Genomic DNA, 18,977 nt, shown 5'->3' with positions numbered 1-18,977 from the left:
AAGGGCTGGCTCGGAACGTCCGCCAGCATATAGAAATGCGTTGAAGGAGGGAAGGTTTCCTACAGCACGCGGGTGTCCGAAGGCTGTCGGAGTGAGTAGAGCCGGTTTCCCCTGCCCCCTTGGCGTGCCTGTGTGCGCGGTGCCCCTCGGTGCTCCCTTTTCCGTCCTTTCAGTCTCTGTCATCTAGGTTTGATGTTTTGTGGGTTTTTGTTCCCTCTCGAAAAAACCCGTTAGCCAAAGTGCAACATTTCACGAGTCGCGTAGAGGGACAGGCGTGTTAACCAGGTGACTGTGACCCGTGTGGTGGCTGGTCTTACGCCTGTTCGTGGGACCCGTGGAAGCAGAGCTGGTTTCGGTGGGTGCGGGTTTGTGTTCTGCGCTCTGCTTGACAGCTGTTTGCTGTAAAAAGCTCTGGAGATGTGTCAGTAGGGTAGGCTGACAGTGTGAGAATTATTAGAAGATAAAACTGTGATTCTAATTTGTCAGGATCTAGCAGAGGTCAGAGCTGTTGTGTTTAGCTGTGGTCACATACAGAGTTTGTCCATACTGTGAAGAGCTTAAATTTAAGTTCTTATGCCAAAGAAGAAAAAAAAAAAAACAAAAAAACAAAAAAACAAAAAAAACCAAACCCAGAGCTGTCGTCCCTCTTGTACAGACAGGACACTCAGGCTCAGAGAGATGCAGTGACAGCTTTAGCCTCCTGCAGTCAGTCCGTGGCATGCCCTGGCACTGAAGCTGTTCCACTGCCTATCAGTTTAACCAAGGGATTATCTCTCGCTTTGGTTGCCTCTGTTAGGCAGCATTGAGCCTTGCTCTTGTTTCCGAGATGAGAATTTAAAAAAAGATTGCTTTTGAAAACATAGCCTTGAGTGCAGTATCTCAAAACCTGTGAACTTTGTGAGCTGAGAAGAAAGGACTCTGTCAGGTGTTTGGTTTTGATGTGCAACATTAGGTATTTTCCCCTACTTTATCTCTGCTGCGGGATATGCTTAACACAAGCTGATTTGCCCAACACGGGTGTCACGTACTTCAGAGTAACTGTGTCTGACAGAGTGAGCATGTGAACACAGTGAGCTCCAGCATCTGTCCGAGAAAATACATTGTATCCACGGTTTGCCTTTGAATAGTGAAATGGGAAAACCAGGTAACAATCCTGAAGCTGTTAAAAAAGAGGCTACATGTAATACACAACTATGGTTAGGGGGATGTTGAAGACTTTGGGCTTAAATCCAGAGAATTGTGGTGTTTGGAGAGTTTTTGAATACATAGGACACACTGCAATTCTCTAGTCCTTTATACATTTGTTTTGTGTAGATAAAATTGCTAAAAATACTGCTAATTAAGTTAGGACCTGATCTTTAAATTATGTGTTTTCAGATAAGCAGTGCAAGTGTTGGTCTGTAGAGCACTCAAGACAAAACTAATTTGTGTATAATGGCAAGAAATTATAGTTTATTAGTACAATTTTTTATCAGACACAGTGAATGGGTTATAGATAACAAAACTGAACTACTTTTTTTTTACAACTTGGCCATCAGAGAATATTGAAATAAGATTGTATATACATTCTGTGAAGACTCAGAACCCTAACTTGACAGGAGGTTTTAAAAATTTAACGTAGTATAGACGTGAGAAATTCCTCCCAGTGTTTTCTAGGGGGAGTGGGTTGGGGATTTGGAAGTTGCAAGGATATATCAAACTCTCCCTTCTTCTCTCTTTTTAAATTAAGTGTAAACTTACAAAATGTGTCAGGTTGCAGATAGGGTTGTTGCAGAGGAAAGAGTAATAGTCTTTTTCTGGATAATACAGATTTCCATAATTCCGTAGTCTGTAATGAATTACTGTTTTTTTTAACAGTTTAGTTGAGCTGGAAGTGATAGAAACTAAAAGGGGGAATTAATCTGGAGGACTTGCAAGGTCCTTGGGCAACTCGGGAGTGTAGATGGTTCCAGCTACAACAGCAGCTTTGGATGATGATAAGTGTGGATTGTAGGAGTGACAAAGAAGATTTAAAAACCAAAATACGTGAAATTCATGACGCAGTAGCTGGGGTGTGGTAGAGTTTGAGATGAGACAGAAGATTTGTGTATGTGAGACTCAGGACAAAGACTGGATTTTATTTTATTAGAAAATAAAGAAAGGAAGAAAACCCCAGCAGCTAGTAAAATTACTAAACTGGCAAAGCAGCATGTTTATAATAGCAAACAGGAGACTTTAGCAGTGGATGCTCTTTTTAGGTAGTTGACTGTAGCTAGACAGTAGTAAAATGCTGAAGGAAAGGCCAGGGGTCCTAAAATATAGCATGTGTGAAACTAATGTAAAAGGGTGATGATGGGTTGAGGTTATCTGTTAACATACCTAATAACTCTGAAAGGAATTCTTCATTCAAAAGTAGTTTGGACACATTAATCAACTAATCCTTGTGATTCTTTATTGAAGTAGGTGTTATGACAGGTAGTAAACACTGGAGGAGAGTGGAATTAATTTCTAAGCTCTAACAAGCACTACAGTTTCTTGCAATTAAGAACATCTAATAACTGCTGCAAGCTTACTTACTGGCAGTTTTTGTAGCACAGATAAATTATGAGTCCAGTCACCAATCATTATTCCTGCAGTCTCGTCTAACATGGACTCGAATGGGTAATGTCATGGAAGTAATCTCTTTGGATTTAGTGGAATTGTATCTTAACAGCATGTGTTGCAGGGCCCAAAGCCCACGTGCTGAATCCACTTGCACAATAACTGAAATAGTTTGAAAATGGAGACATCAAAGCTTTTCACAATAATGGAGCTATTAAGCTGGAGCAGCTATGTTCTTTCTAACTTAGTTGATATACACCATAAGCAATGTATGAAGCTGCCAAGCAAAGAAGTTTTCCCATCCTTAGAGTAAAAAAAAGCGAGGCACAATAGGACATACCACATGAATTGCAGTAGGAATACTTTACAGAATAATTTTAAATATTTAGAAGTGTTTCTGACTTTAATTCGCATATTTCTGTTTTTCATCTCTCAAAGGAAGTTGTAACTCCTGAAGCTTAAGAAAATCTTAAATGTTATGGGATTAAAAAGACATTAATTTGACTCACTTGTGGCAAAATAAAATTCAAGAAGTGAAGGTTTCTTTCCTTATCTGTGTTCCAAAATCATCCATGAGGAAAAGAGCTACTGCTGTTCTTGTCAAGGCTCTCACCTCACAATGTGAAAAATTACTCAGTTTAATTACATTTAAAAAATAATTTTAACATACATCACAGTCACATCAGCATTTTCTGAAGATCCCAGTACATGATTGCTATAATGAGCCCTGACTATGTTTTTTTTCTTGAAGAAAGCAAACAGAATCTTTGTTTGTGTTATTCTTAGGAAAATACCAGAATTGTCCCTTAAGCATGTTTACAGTGTTGCTCATCAGCATGAAATTGTTTACTTAACCATAAAGGGAAACATGGCCATATGGTAATTTTTTTCTGTTTGCTCCTCACCTTTCTAAATTAAATTGCTACATGGGAATTGTCCTTTGTCTGTCAAACTGGTATTTTGTTCATTTTTGCATTGCCCCTTTATTCCTACACTATTTCTATGTTTTTGATTACTGTTTGATTATATAGCAGACGTAGTTCTAAATTAATTGTTTGTCAAGCATGTTTTTCTTGGGATGCAGGGCACTGAGGAGGGGAGTGGAAGTACTGGTTTGACACTTTGATCTTACAGCACTGTGTAACAGTGAACATCCCATGCTCTTCGCTCTGGAAGAACTGAGGGGAGAGTTTGCAGATAGATGAAGAAAGACACCACATGGATTCTTCAGCGTCAGAGCCTTCGCAATTCTTTCATTAGCCAAAGGAGAAGAAATTGCATTTGAACTCAACTTTGACAAGCTCACAGCTGCAAAAAAAGTGGATCTCCCATATTTAGTGGTTGCCATACATCCTTAAGATACTGGTTGAACCGAAGAAATAAGCTTATTCTTAAGGAAAAGATTCTTCTAATAATAACTTATGTTTACTAGAAAAGTTTAGCTTCTTTGTACAAAACAAAACCTGAGAATTTCTGCATCCCTGCTTGCCAAGTGGAGGCTTTCTGTTAACTGTTTGCTCTTTCCAAAGAAGTTAATGCCATGTCCTTTCCTTTTGTCTTTCAGATTTCCTTATGTGGTCAAGTAGCAATTTTAAGGCTGAAATAAATATATCTGATGCCAGTGCTTGCTATGGCATCTGTGGCTTCACCAGTTATATTTAAGGAGTTTTGTCCCTTATATTATCTCCTCAATGCCATTCCTACAAAAATCCAAAAAGGCTTTCGCTCTATTGTGGTGTACCTCACAGCACTTGATACCAATGCAGACTACATTGCTGTGGGGAGCAGCATTGGAATGCTTTATCTCTACTGCAGACATGTAAACCAGATGAAAAAATATAATTTTGAGGTAAATACCAACTTCTACTCATCTCTTCTAATGAAGATGAGTTGCTCAGAATTGAGCTGCTGTTTGTCTCTCATTAACATTGTGGGTTATGTATGGTTTGTTTCAACAGGGGAAGTGTGAATCTATTACTTTTGTAAAGCTATTGAGTTGCTTTGATGATCTAGTTGCTGTTGGTACAGCCTCAGGACGGGTGGCAGTTTTTCAGCTTGTGTCTTCATTACCTGGAAGAAACAAACAGGTAAATCTTTGCATTTGGCTAAAATTCTGTGAGGTTTAGAATGGCGAATCCTGGAAGATTCTTCATAATAGTGAAACACCAGAGAATTTTGCCTGATAAGTTATCTGGGAATATGTTTTAGGCTTAATATGTTAAGTTTATAAAAGCAGTAATCTTAAAGCATGTTTTGCATTACAAAAGATATATTTTATCAAAAAGGCTTCTGAGAATTTCCTCATTTCTAATAACTAGCCAGTTATTAGAAATTTGTGGTGTTTTTTTTTAAATTGTTTAGAGAGGTGTTTTTTTGTGCTAAAGAAACTAGAACGACCTGCACTTTTGTACTTGGTCTCCAGTCTGTCAGTCAGAGTCACTGCATTTGTGTCTCAATTTTCTTTTACCCTCACTCTTGTGTGGCTGTGGTGTTGTTTCACAGCTTCGGAGATTTGACGTTGCTGGTATCCACAGGAGCAGCATTACGGCTTTAGCTTGGAGTCCCAATGGGATGAAATTATTCTCTGGAGATGACAAAGGGAAGATTGTCTACTCTGCCCTAGACCTAGACCAGGTGAGCATTTATTACAGAGAATTTAATTCCCCTTTACAATTGATGAAAGGATGCTTCTGTGTTTAAATATTTAGCAGTTAATGGCTTAGGATCATGTATTTAGTTGGCCTGCTTTAATTGGTTGATTTCAAGTGGAATGTCTTAGCTAGTGTTCCAAGAGAAACTGAATTTCGTATTTTGCCACTGTGGTCCACACAATCTTAACTCCCATTTTGTCCTCATGAAGGAACCCACATTTGTTAAGTGAAATTTGTGCAATGGTAGTTCAAAAGCTTTTCTTTGTCGTCTTTTCTTGGGCTTATTAATTTATTTGATATATTAGCTGTTACTTCAGATTTTTAGAAAGGTTGACTCTTCTTAATTGCGTGTCTCTTTAAAAGGGTATTTGCAACTCCAGCCTTGTATTGGAAGAACCATCTTCAATTGTTCAGTTGGACTACAACCAGAAAGTGCTGCTTGTCTCCACTTTACAACGGACTCTGCTTTTTTACACAGAAGAGAAATCTGTCAAGCAAGTTGGAACACAGCCCAGAAAAAAGTAACCCTTGTAAAATCTTGATGCAGGCACATCTATTAATTCTGGCTTTTCAGAGTGGATTACAGAAAGAGTGATCTAAGCAGTGAAATTGATACAATGCAGCAGTCCACTCATAAAAAACTTAGTTACGCTAGCTATGTGTGCACAAATATAAAATGATAGGTCTAACCACTTAGAAAAAATAGAGTTGCAAATACATTACAATCATATTTTTTGGGCACTAGTATGCAAAAATAGTAAATATGTTTTCTCACTGTTTAAAATTAAATCACTGCTAAACATCCTCTGCAGTCCCTCTTGGTTTACTGTGACTTGGTGTGAGTAAGCATTGTATTCAGGTCCATCTAATGGGTGATGTCATATTTGATGCAAAAAGCAAGTCAGCATCCCAGTTTTTCTCAAATACTGAAGTAAATTAAAAGGGAACATGTATAGGAAGCACGCTAAGCTGACTTGAAGGCTAGGAACTTATGTGACCTTCTGGCATCTTCTGTTGTGTAATCTCTCAGATATGATGGAAGAGGGCAACCAGTGTTAGAAAAGCATGACTGACTGTAGCTGGAAGTAGAGGAAGGTGACTTTTGAAAGAAGGTTTAAATGTATCTTCCAGGGGTATGAATAGTAAGAGGAATACCAAGGACCATCTCACAGATGAGGGATTTTCTTGGGTGATAGTAATGACGTTTTTATGCATGAGAGATGAAGATTTTAACAGTTGAGGCCTCTTCGATGCTTCTTGCAAGTAGAGGCTGTCAGTTTCTTAGCATTAGTTTGTGGTGTTCTGCCTGCTTTTTATTAGTTCTGGGAGAAGGATGACTGTATAGTAGGATCCTTCTGAGGTGGACAAAGAGTACCATTAGGACTGTGAGGCTTATCAGGAGTCATTAGTCAACTTGCCTGACAAGTGTAGTGTCTGACATCTAAAACTGAGGGGAAACTGTTACTTGGGAGCACTTTTCTTGTCTTACTGTAACCAAATTTGTACTCCATGCACTTGACTGAATAGTTTAATGAAAGACTTTTTATTTTTGAAAATTTGTGTCGTAATTTGTGCCATTGTTTTTAAAACATCATTTATAAGTTGAATATACAGCTTTTAAAATACATTTTTTTTGCATTTTAGCACTGGCAAATTTGGAGCTTGTTTTATACCTGGCCTATGTAAGCAGAGTGATCTGACACTATTTGCTGCCAGACCTGGGCTTCGTCTCTGGAAGTCTGATGTTCATGGAACTGTTCAGGCCACGTTCATACTGAAAGATGTATTTGCTGGAGGAATAAAAACTTTTGAACTGTATCCTCGTTTGGAACCACCTGACAGAGGAAGTTACAGCTCCCCAGAGAAACACCTTGGGCTTGTTTCATGCTTTTTCCGAGAAGGATGGGTGCTGACCTGGAATGAATACAGCATCTACTTACTAGACACTGTGAACCAGGTAGATAGATGTTGTGGGTGCATGTTTTGTTTCTTACTTATTTTTGTTCATGCTATGGCATAAGATCACCCTTGGGTTATCCCTTAAACTTCTATGATTTAAATCTTTATTTAAACCTAACAAAGATAACTTTATTCATGCCCTCTTCAAGTTGTCATTACAATGATTTACTCACAAACTTATCTTGGTTTATTACATATAAAAATTAAATATGTTTAAAGATTGAAGTCCAGGTGTTAACATCATAATCAATTCCGATACTTATCAAAGCATATAGATCTAAAAATCTAGTAACTAATGCAAAAAGAAGTTTTAGGCCTGTAAGATGTGTCTGGAATTATTTATTCTTTCCCTTCGACTACTTTTGGTATCTCAAAAAAACCCCAAGTACTGTGTTTTATTTGATATACAGTAAGCTGTTAGCTATTTTTTCATCTTAAAAGTGCATATGAAAGTGAATACAAACTAGTATCTTTTGCTCTAAATGGTATTCAGCATCTGTACTGTGGCAGTTTTCTGCCACCAAATTGCATGTTTTTTAAATTGTTATTGTTGCTGCTAGTGTGGACAGAGAAAATGAATACATCTACGGAATTTGAATTAGTATAAAAATGGACTACATCATGATTAAAGAGTGCTTTCCTGTTTCTTTTTTCCTTCTTTTTGATAATGTGAAATCTTTATAACTGTATATGTTGATTAAATTCTAGTGATGGTGTTAAGAACACTGTCTTGTCCAAACAGTGTGTTGATGTGATGCCAATTATTTCTTTCTGTGTTGACTCTCTATAGGCTTTGATTGGTGGCTTGGAAGGATATGGTGATATTGTGTCTGTATCCTGTACCAACAATGAGATTTTTCTCTTAAAAGGAGATAGAGATATAATAAGAATTTCAAGTAGACCTGAAGGACTGCCATCAATAGGTTTGTATAGATTAGCAATCTCTAGTAGGTACCTCGTGGAACACGGTGCCTATCGTGCTTTTTCAATATTAAAACCACATAAAACCAACAACCCAAAACAAACCAAACCCAACACAAAAACTGTCAGGTTATTGCAAAAACCTAGCAGGTTCTGTACAGTTACTTGTCTGTTTCTACAGATTATATTTGGAGATCTGATTTATATGCTTTTGGCTGCAGTGAGAACCGGAGCATTAAAAAATTTATTATGATTCCTTCTTTTTTTAGAGTAGGTCAGCGTTATCCTAGCCAGGCATCTGTAACCTGTGCATTTGAGACTTTATTCTAAACCATGATACTGAAGCAGTCGTGATTCCTGATCGTAGTTACCTATTTGTGGAAAAATCTCAACTGTCTGGGTTGGAGATACCTGAATGTGTTGATTCTGTGCCACCTGTCACCACCCACATTGCAGAGGAAATCTCAGCCTTCTTGTTTTGTGAAAAACAACAAACTGGCAAAACCCTCAAACAATACTCTGTAAAATTCCAAAAAGAAACTTGAGGGCTGATTTTCTTGTTTGTTGCCATCTGTCTTTCTAGAACTCTCTAGCAGGGTTTAATACTTCCTCATTGTACTTACGGATGGTGCTGGTCGATTTCTCACTCGTAAAGATTGGAAAGGCCATTATCCAGTATATTACTCTCACAGAAGGACTGCTTGTGCATTTAAAATACTCCACCTTAGCTTTGTGTTACCCAGTATACATGCTATGAAGTCTCACAGAGTGCTGCAGAACTGCACTTTCTTATCACTGCATATTATAAAATCACAGAATCTTAGGGGTTGGAAAGGACCTCTGGAAATTGAGTCCTAGAGGTGATGATTATTTTAATCTTAACTTCAAAGTATAGCTTGAAAAAAGCCTTCTTAAAGTATATTTTATTCTAATTGCCATAGGGATTTATGTGGTAAATTTTCCTTGATTTTTTTTCAAGATACTGAATGTTTGAATGACAAAGTTGAAGGTACAGAGTGGCACTTCAGTCTGTGATACAGCTAAGTCTTCCAAGATCAAGACCTGTACCATTCTTCATACATAAACATAAATTCAGAATTTTGTTGATAGAAGTTTGATATAGGCTTTGGGTTGTCCATTTTACTAAAATTATTTCATATAGATGTACTTACATGAAGTTTACAGTGTATGTGTGCATATATATTTGAAACGGTGCTAACTTAGACTATTTTTCCATTGCATAAAGCTTCTTTTCTTTCAATACTCTCCAAGAGCTATGCCACTTGATACTCACTTGATACAGTAGTAGTTATATTTTTATTTTGTTCAATTTCAGATGTGAACTCAAAACTGATGAATCCTTTAACAGATACGACTCCTAAATTACTTACCCCACTGTCAGTAGTTGCATCTGCATCATCTAGCCCTTCAGTGGAAACAGATAAAAAAATGGTTACTTCCCCTCCAGTTACTGGTGATAAAAAAGACTCTTATTCTTCAGTGAAAGATGATCTGGAAACTCCAATGCTACCGGAGAAAAGTTTTGATAGAGTGGGAGACTTGAGCAGTGAAACAAGGAAAAGAGGCTGCTCTGTAGTAAGTGAATCAAGAAGCAGGAGCAGTTCAATAAATTCTGTGGACAGTGGCTCTAGCTTTATGATATGTGTAGACCAACTTTCAGAAGCTCAGAGAGAGAGTCAACTTTCTTCACATTTTACAATCAGCTCTGAAGATTTTGATCAAGAACTCATTGTAAAGCCAATTAAAGTGAAAAAGAAAAAAAGGAAGAAACAAGGTAAGCCTAGCAGAACTTTCCCTGCCAGTGGTCATTATTAGGACATGTCACTTCTGGTGTTTCACACAAGACACTGTTTGACATGCTGTGTTTATATTGTATTGTCATGCTCATGAGATATTTGAGTGGTTGTGGTGGGCCATCTATATTTTAAGATGAAAGCTTGTTTCGAAGGTGATAAAATTCTGAAGTCGTTTTAGATTTTTTTTTTTTAACTCTTTTGACTTTGTTTTCAAACATGCTTAAGGTTCCAATGTATGAGTGAATGGTTACATACAGTGGTCTCTGCTTCCAGTTTTATGTTTGACTTATGTAATATCTGTTAATCCTTTTTAGAGTATTTGACATCTTAGCTGTGCTTTTTAGTTTGTTAAAATAGTGGGAGTACTTGTTTATTTTAACTGTTTACTATATTGGTGTTACAACTCCAGTGTTTTACTCTTTTGGCTTTGTATGTGTAATTTAGTGTTGCAATTGAAAAAAATTAGTATGTAAAAATTTAGATTTATCTCTATTCTTTCCCAAATGATTAAAATAATTCACTTTCTTACTTTGCACTTTAATACATTTTATTAATGTTATTTCCCGTCTCCTCCTTTTGTTCGTTTTGTTTTGTGAGAACAGAAAATGGGATGAGGAAAAACCACAGCTCTCTGGAAGGTACACCAATCTGTGAGCGTCAGCTTTCTGGTGACAGTCCACACTCCCTGAATGCAGACACCTTTTCCATGACTTCCAGCCTAATGAGTGGCAGCATTGATCACTTGAGTACTGGATCTCCAGATCAGGAAAGTGTGTTCAGTGTGGAGTCCCATACAATCTTGCAAGAAGATAATGGTTCAGACACTTTCAGTGTCCTACAGTCACCTGAGTCTGTGACTGTACTAATTAATGAAGAAAATGGAGATCTGGTTGATTTACAGAAACTTCCAAACAGTGACAGTGGCATGGGTACTTCAACTATTATAGATACTCTGGTATCTGTCTCTCCTCTGATGCTCACGGAAGACTTGACAAGCAGTGTTGATGGTGAACATAATGGTAGTGTGGTTTCTGCAAGCAATGAATGCTATCTTGGAAAGCCAAGCCAAGAGGAGGAGCAGGATTCTCCTACATTATGTAGAATAGATGAAAATTTAGATAAAATGAAGCTGCGGGATACTGAAAAATCTTTTGAAGAGGCAGACCTTACAGAGCAAATGATTTTGGAATGTGACAGTGTACTTGGTGTTCAGACATCACTGACAGCAAAGGAAGGTGATGAAACTGTCAGGGAAGACCAACAGCAACTCTCTCTAATACACAGCGCTCTGTCAGATCCTGCTGTGCTCCCCTGTGACAGCTCTGACGATGCTTGTGCAGATAACACTTCCATTTCTGGATGGAGTTTTGAAAGTGCAATCAAAGCTAAATCTAGTACTAACACTGCTGAATGGGGAACAGACACTCATGAAAGTAAGATGGAGAAATCTGCCTCGAGTGATGAAGAGGATATTTATGGACATGGATTACCATATTCATCCTCAGAGGCAAGCATGCCTGAAGTTGGTGCTGGGCCTGGTTCCCAAGATGTGGCCAAGATAAGCCTAGATGAAACAGTGCTGGTAAAGTCTGATCAGGTACATGCTTTCAATTTAGTTAAAATACAGAATTGTAGCATTTCATGTAATTTCATGTAATTACCACCCTTTTCTTCTCTGGGAAAGCAATTTTTTTTCTTGGTTTGAGTAAACAAGTAAAGCATAAAGCCAAAGAGCAGTTTCTGTTGTAACACTTACAAAATACGATGTATCCAACTTCAGAATGGATGATGAAGGGGGAATTAAGGCAAAAAATCTCACATGACTGGCCCCTGGTTAAGAATCATTTTACCTACAAATACTGGCAGGAAAGATTAGTCTTTCTTTCCACACTAGACAGCATTTGGTACTACTTAAAATGTTGATGTTTTTCCTTTTTCTGTCATCCCTCTTCTGTTTGTTGTTATTTTGTAGGTGAATGTTTCTAGAAACAATTCCCATATAGACTATGGAAGTACTGAAAGTAATTTTAAAATCTGCAAAATTGCCTGAATCACTGAGGGTTTGTGTACAAGTCTTAAGAAGGAAATACAGATCTTCTAGGTTGGGGATTTTGTTTCCTTTTAAACCTGTAACAGCCTTGTACTGAGATCAACCAAATATTTGTTGGTAAAGGTTCAGTTTTAAGTTGGTAGTGTCCTATCTAGTAACAACTGCAGCCCAAAGTGTAGAAGACTTTTAGTTTGAGGTTATGATATTCTTACTCTCTGGAATGTTTAGGAAAGCTCCAGAGATGCTTACATTAGAGGTCATGTGTGCAGTGCTTGGGTTCACCTGCAAGCTATCAAAATTTAAGATAGCAGTCTCTAACTGAAATTTCTGCAATACATGGCTCCTGTACCATACTGAGGACTGGAGTTGGATATTTAGCTGTCTCTTCATTCCAGTTATCTTGTTCCCTTTGCTCATGACTTTGAAGACAGTAAATAATTACCTGGACTATGGACAAGCTGAATATTTTTATGTATTCTTTTTTGCATCTGCCATTTCCGTTAAATATGTTTTCTTTAATAAGAGAAGATTTCCCATATTTTGGAGGTAGATGACAGTTTGGAGTTTTTAGGGTGGTTTTTTTTTTTCTTTTTTTCTTTTTTTTTCTAAAGCTTTTATTCTAGCATTCCTATTTCATTCTCTAAAATACATACTATTTTAGAGAACACTGACAGATGTAGTTTTATTTTACACAAGACCACTTTATTCATTGATGAAGGTCCTTAAGAATTTTAAGTTTAGCTTTTTTAAAATCAAAGCACGGCAGCTGCTGCGCTCATATAGCCACGTTTGTTTTAATGCATTTTGCAGACCCCTGAGGCTGTTCTGACTGTTCAGTTTTTAGTTTGCAGAGAGCTGGATGGGCTACTCTGGCCCTGGTTACGGCATCCTGAGCCTGGTGGTCTCGGAGAAGTACATCTGGTGCCTGGACTACCGAGGCAGCCTGTTCTGCAGCGCCCTTCCCACCGCCGGGCTGCGCTGGCAGAAGTTTGAGGATGGTGTCCAGCAAGTGGCAGTTTCCCCCTCAGGTCAGTTGGCTTCTGCTCCACGGCCACCTCATAAATGGGAAACTCGCACAGGCTTGCGCATTTTCTTTGCTTTCTTATTTTATTTTTAATAACAGCTATTATTTAGCTAAGTGAGAACTTCATTTTTCTGAGATTACAGATACAGCGCAGTGCACATGGAACTTCCACACGGGCAGTTTACTGATTTGTTTGTTTTCTTTAAATACAATATTTCCAGAAACTGTTGTTTGGGGCTTGTTTTCTGTAAAAGTTGTGTGGTTTGGCTTTGTGGGGCTTATTTGTGTTTTTGTTTTTGTTGTTATTGTTTATTTGTTTTAAATGTCACACAAGGTGACATGACTGTCTTCACTACCTCGACGCACCATGTTCTAGGTTAAGTGGCTGTCTCTCTAACAGGTTCACACTGCATTTCAGCAAGTTTTCAACATGCATCAGCTTAATTTGAAGTGAACTTCAGAAGTAGCAGTTCAGTTATAAGCAGAGATGAATGAAGAGGTCCTTGTCTGTACAGAACCTTGTTTTCTGATACAGAACTGCCTATGATTCCCAAATTTAAAACTATTTTTGCTGTAAATGTAGATTTGGATTTGTGTATGGGTGAGTTTGATTTTTTTTTTTTTTTTTTTAAATACTTTTTCATTTTTGGTGCATTTGTATATGAGTTTGTTCTGGATGGTTGAGAACGAGGATGATGTTGGATTAAAATTAAATGGTTTTTGATTTATTGATAATATTTATTTGGATTTATAATTTGATTATAAACCTGCATCAGTTTTGGCCTCCCTGGTTGTTCCAGGACTGGTGTGAAAATATAAGTTTTTCAGACCCTTTCTTTACTTGGTCTCCTGCATTTACTTTTCTTCCCCTGTCATTCTAAAGGCACATGCCAAACTTCCCTTCTCTCTGGAGGGGGAACTTTGCTATCTATTTTAAGAAGAAGGGTGTTCTATTTGATCTGTAGCTGAGATTTGTTATGGACAAAAAAATTTAGGAGTGGCTATACTAGATGAGATCATACATTTGTCCACCTCAATGTCTTGTCCTTCACGGTGGTCAAAATCAGGTACCCACAGGAAAGTAAAAGGAATGGGCTAGTAATGATGTTTGCCCTTGGTAGTTTGAAACTGCAGTTGTTGGTGGCTCAGAGTTTTCCTGGGCAAAAGGTTGATCCTCTGCAGTTATTATCCCTCAGCTCCAGGAACTTACCCACTTTTTCATTGAATCCATGCAAACTTCTAGTATCCACAGTTTCCTGTGGATGTATTAACACAAGAGTGTGTTAACCACAAGCATCAAAATAGAATCGAATGCTACTTTGTGGAATTATTCAAAGGAAAGTAGTCTGACAATGTACTGCATGGATGTCATTCCAAGCAATGGAATTCCACTTGGTTTTCTTTTTCTGAGCTGTCCTTGCCAATTTCAGTGGGTAGAAAAAGTTACCAAGGTGGATTTGTGGAGTTGCCTTTTTGAGTTTTGTCTGCTCGTGAGGTGCTACGCAGTGAGCAGGTCTGGGCCCAGCCTGCTGTGGTGTGGGCAGCACACCTCTTCAGGTGTTTGCCACTCGTGACCCATCCACAAACACTGATTTACTACTAGCATTTGTAAGAGGTGAAACTACTACAACCAAGCACTCTTCCTTTATGTACTGAGGAGGTACCAAAATAGTGCAGAAGCAAGCCATGAACTTCAGATTCTTTGTAGTAGGCTTATTTGACCCTGACATGGAACTTTTGTTTGTTGGTTTTCAGCGTAGAACTAAGGAGAAGTGGCTTACATTTAAAAATCGTACTTACTCTAACGGTAAATGCATTTCAGCAGTTCCTAGAGAAGCTGGCCACTGGCCTGGTCTTGCTTCTTAAAACTAATTAGAAGTGGTTTTAAATCCTGCATTTTTGTGTAGTGCTACTGGCTTGCCTTTCCCCTCACCATGGTTTAGACATGGGCAGGATGAGTGGACTGTCTCTGTTACAGTGATTGCTAAGTGATGCTGTGTTCTCTCTTAACTCCTCATACAGGGTCTCTTCTCTGGAAGATTGAACAGAAGACTAACAAAGCATTTGCTTGTGGAAAAGTAACTATAAAAGGAAAACGGCACTGGTACGAGGCGTTACCCCAGGCTGTGTTTGTAGCTTTAAGTGATGACACTGCTTGGATTATCAGAACAAATGGAGATCTGTATCTGCAAACAGGTACCTGATTTAATTGCAGGCTCTTTGACTTTTTGTGGGCTAAGAATATTACAGTTGAAGTCTATGGAATGATCACAATTTGTTTTAAAATTTTATCCACAGCCAGAACATAGGGAAATCTTTTGATCTTGAGTAACGGTTGGATTCATTCATGAGATTCTGTGTAATTAGGAGACTGGAAAAGTCAGTTCATGACCACTTATTTTTTTGTGCCAAATGAAGTACATCAGTAAAGAGAATTTATGATATGGGAGGGAAATGGGATGGATGCAGATAAATGGAAAAGGACTGCAGAAAATATTGAAATAATATCCTTGCCTTGCAAGTGGTATAGTGCACTGGAGCAGCTGAGCCTTAAGTGGGTTTTCTTTTCTTGCTTTAAGGATTTGAGCAAAGTTTTAAGAAGGAGTTTGAAAGGCGATGATCTAGTGTGTGGCTGTTCAGAAGAAATGCAGGTATAAGGGGCAGAGTAGGCGAAAGTGGAAACTCTGTTTTGAAAAGCATGGGTCTGCTGGAGGTCAGAATTACCACTTGATAATGAAAGGAAGGTTTTCTGAGACAGAAGATCATAAAGTGCTTTGGAAGTATAGAAAAGTGATATATGTTTTAGGTGTTGGAGAGAGCAAAGCCAGCAAGGGATCAGAACGGGCAATCTTCACAGCTGCCTTCTCACTGGGTTTGAATGAGGCAAGAATCAGAAAAAGATAGTGCAGTGGCAACTTTGAAGTCATGGTCCTAGTTTTATCTGCTTCAGGGAATAGAAGAGGATGCATTTGGAAGGTTTTATGCAGAGATTATTCAGGCTAAATACAAGGAGCTAGGATGAAGGGTGGAGCTCCAAGTTTCAGATTTAAGGGAAAAGAGTATCAAGGGCTCTTGGGCACGTGGGCTTTGCACAGAGAGCTGAGTTGGTAAGGGAGAACTACAAATAACATGATGAAGGAATTAGTGGAGAAGTAAGAGGAGAACTGGGTAAGGGGGGAACAATAAGACACACTGAAGCAGGACCACGCTTCAGAGTCGCTATCAAAATTCTCATTGATCTTTGATTTTAATTCTAGTACTCTCCTAATTTGTCTTGTACATTTAACTCCTGTAGCACAATATTTAAATTCTTCATTATTAAGAAAACTGCTTAAATATGCAGCATTGTTTCAAAGATACTGTACTCTAAAGTTATTTTCTTTTAATTAAGTTTAGTGGTTAACAGAGAATCAAGTGGCCTGCTCCAGGCCCAATGCATATTGCAAACAAACATTGGATAGTGGTGATAGAGAGTGAACTTCTGGTGCCAATTGCACAGAGCTCAAGGGGGGTTTGAATCAATATTTTTCTTCCCTGTGAGAGATTGGTTTGATTCTATCAGTTTACGATCTGCTGTTCTTTGATTTCTAAATTTGCTTTTGATGCAAAGAATAAATTCACAGTGTATCTGTCTTGTTAATGTGAGGCAGCCAGTGGTAGTTGTTTCTCCAGGATCTTTGCATTCCCTCCATTGTCCTAACTCCTATAACAAAAGCATGTGCTCAGAGGTTTGAACATGAGCACACTTCCTATTTTTTCAGAGTATCCTACAGATGAGTCCGTTCATGGTTGCTTTGGCAGCATAAGAAGATGAAGTAAAGCTATGTCTCTTGAGGAATTTCACATGCAGCCATGCAAGCCAGGCTTCAGTGTAGTCATGACGAAGACATGTTCCTGTAAATATTCTGTATAAGTGTGTGCAAACTACCTGTAAATCTATCAGAACCTCTCTCCTCCTTTCAGTACTACACACTGTGGCATGCTGTATCGTAATTGCTCTGCTGCCACTGTTCAGGTGAGGTTGCCTCTCCCTCTGGCATGTTTTGGGCAAAAGTTCTTCCATTACTGCCGTTTTGTTTGATCCTTGTGCCAAGGCTAACGTGGATTTTATAAGTGGTGATTCCTTATATTGACGCTAGAGGGAGAAAAGGAACAGAAATGACAGGACGGGACTTGCGTGCTCTGCAGGGTAAAGGATAGATAGTGTTTTATTTCTGAAAATATAAACAGCTATATTAGAGAAAAATTAGTATTAGATTATAGGAAAAAAAAAAAAAAAACCAAACCACAGAAACCACAGAAATGGCGATCAGGTGAAAAGTGTTAGCATGCCAGGGATATTCCCCTCCTCATTTCATTTTGTTGGCTAGCTTTGTCACTTTTCTTTTAGCTGAAAAAAACCCTCAAGTTTGTAAAGCAACCCTCCTTTTTTGATTTCTAGGCCTGAGTGTGGATCGTCCTTGTGCCCGAGCAGTAAAGGTTGACTGCCCTTATCCACTGTCACAGGTCACATCCAGAAATAATGTTGTGTGGGCACTGAGTGAGCAGCGGGCCCTGCTGTACCGGGAGGGAGTGCGCAGCTTTTGTCCTGAAGGCGAGCAGTGGAAGAGTGATATTGTCAGGTAATGACACTGTGGTGGGACAGTGTCATAACTAGAATGACACAAATGATTGCTTTCAGTGCTGGAACTCCTTGATGTTTGAAGATGTGTTACTTGAAGTCAAATGTATACCTATGGACACGTGTGTGTGCGTGTGTATCGATGTGCACCCTTTAGTCTTTGTCCAGACAAAGTCACAGTAAGTGGTGGTTTTCTGTCTGACGAACAACTCCTACGTAATGAAAGAAATGGCCCTAAACAGAAGTGGTAACACTGTTAGAACAAGTTTACCCAAGTGAGACCAACACTAAAAAGATCTTTATAATGTCTGTCAATGACTACTTTGATTAAATACTGTTTCTTTAATCTGTGCCGTAATGGCTTTAGTGAGCTCTCCAGATATTTGAGTAAATTTTTGCTGAGAGTAACTCTCGGTATTTTCTTATTATCCACACAGCTCCATAATAGTTTTCCACTTCCTAGTCATGTTTTTTTTTTAATAAATATTCTGAGTAATTGGTATTTAGCTTTGTAGTCAGTCCTACACTTGTGCTACTCAGTTTATGATGAATTTAAAAGCACTGAGTGTTTACTGCTGGCTGTGAGAATCTAGAATATAGTCTCTCTTGTGACATCACCTTGAAGCAAGTATGGGAAGAAATTCCATTTCTTGTTGTTATATGATTTTTATCTTCTAATGAATATCCTACTGTGAAGGTTTAACTTGTTACCTCCCAAGGTGGTATTTGGCTCATGGAAAGTCTAAGGGAAATATTCAGTGTCTTGCTCAAATCTGAAATTTGCAGGTAGTTTAAGTAGTTCATTTGCAGAAAATATCTGTGTGACCTGTGCCTTAGGTGCACTTGATGTTCTTGGGCTTTGTGTTAAAATTGCATAAAGCATTCTATATTTGTTCATAAATTGTTGAGAATGGTTCTCTGAAAGAAATAGCATTGTTGGTCACCTTTTGAATACCTGACATGATCACCAGGCCCTGATGACTTTCTGAGCTTGAAAATTCCTTACTTATACCGTAACCCTGTAGTCCTATACTCAACATTTATCTTTGTTATGCTGCTAGTATTGTGGGAGATAAATTTATGAAGCTGCTTTATCAAAAATTTAAGGAAGAGCTCTTTATTTCTTATTTACTGAACAAATTAGGTTTTATTTAGTTTTATTGTTATGTATTCATTTTTCAAATCTTGAGTGATCTTTGAAGGTCTCATTTTCTTCTTGCTGTGGTTAAATGATTTTTACTTATGCACTAATAAAATTTCAATTATGGAATAACTGTAAAAGTTTGAAATCAGATGTCTTTTTTGAGCTTGGCCACCTCGAGTTCAATCATTTAGAACTGCTGGTAGCATTGTA

General features: G+C 38.2%; 1 protein-coding gene across 1 annotated transcript in view; it reads left to right on the top strand.

Moving 5' to 3' along the window:
• The first annotated feature begins 4,195 nt into the window (after positions 1–4,195).
• TECPR2 (tectonin beta-propeller repeat containing 2) overlaps positions 4,196–18,977 on the top strand; it is a 36,676-nt gene continuing 21,894 nt past the window's right edge. The window contains exons 1-11 of the mRNA XM_008939441.1: positions 4,196–4,429; positions 4,539–4,667; positions 5,083–5,214; positions 5,595–5,752; positions 6,876–7,188; positions 7,981–8,113; positions 9,448–9,906; positions 10,531–11,525; positions 12,823–13,006; positions 15,025–15,198; positions 17,444–17,624. Of these exons, the coding sequence (XP_008937689.1) occupies positions 4,196–4,429; positions 4,539–4,667; positions 5,083–5,214; positions 5,595–5,752; positions 6,876–7,188; positions 7,981–8,113; positions 9,448–9,906; positions 10,531–11,525; positions 12,823–13,006; positions 15,025–15,198; positions 17,444–17,624 (3,092 nt within the window). The remainder of the gene's footprint in view (positions 4,430–4,538; positions 4,668–5,082; positions 5,215–5,594; positions 5,753–6,875; positions 7,189–7,980; positions 8,114–9,447; positions 9,907–10,530; positions 11,526–12,822; positions 13,007–15,024; positions 15,199–17,443; positions 17,625–18,977) is intronic.

Source organism: Merops nubicus, unplaced genomic scaffold (genome assembly GCF_000691845.1).
Source record: "Merops nubicus isolate BGI_N331 unplaced genomic scaffold, ASM69184v1 scaffold49494, whole genome shotgun sequence".
NCBI lineage: Eukaryota > Metazoa > Chordata > Aves > Coraciiformes > Meropidae > Merops > Merops nubicus.
The sequence above is the reverse complement of the archived record's forward strand: the minus strand, read 5'-3'. Positions and strand labels throughout refer to the sequence as shown.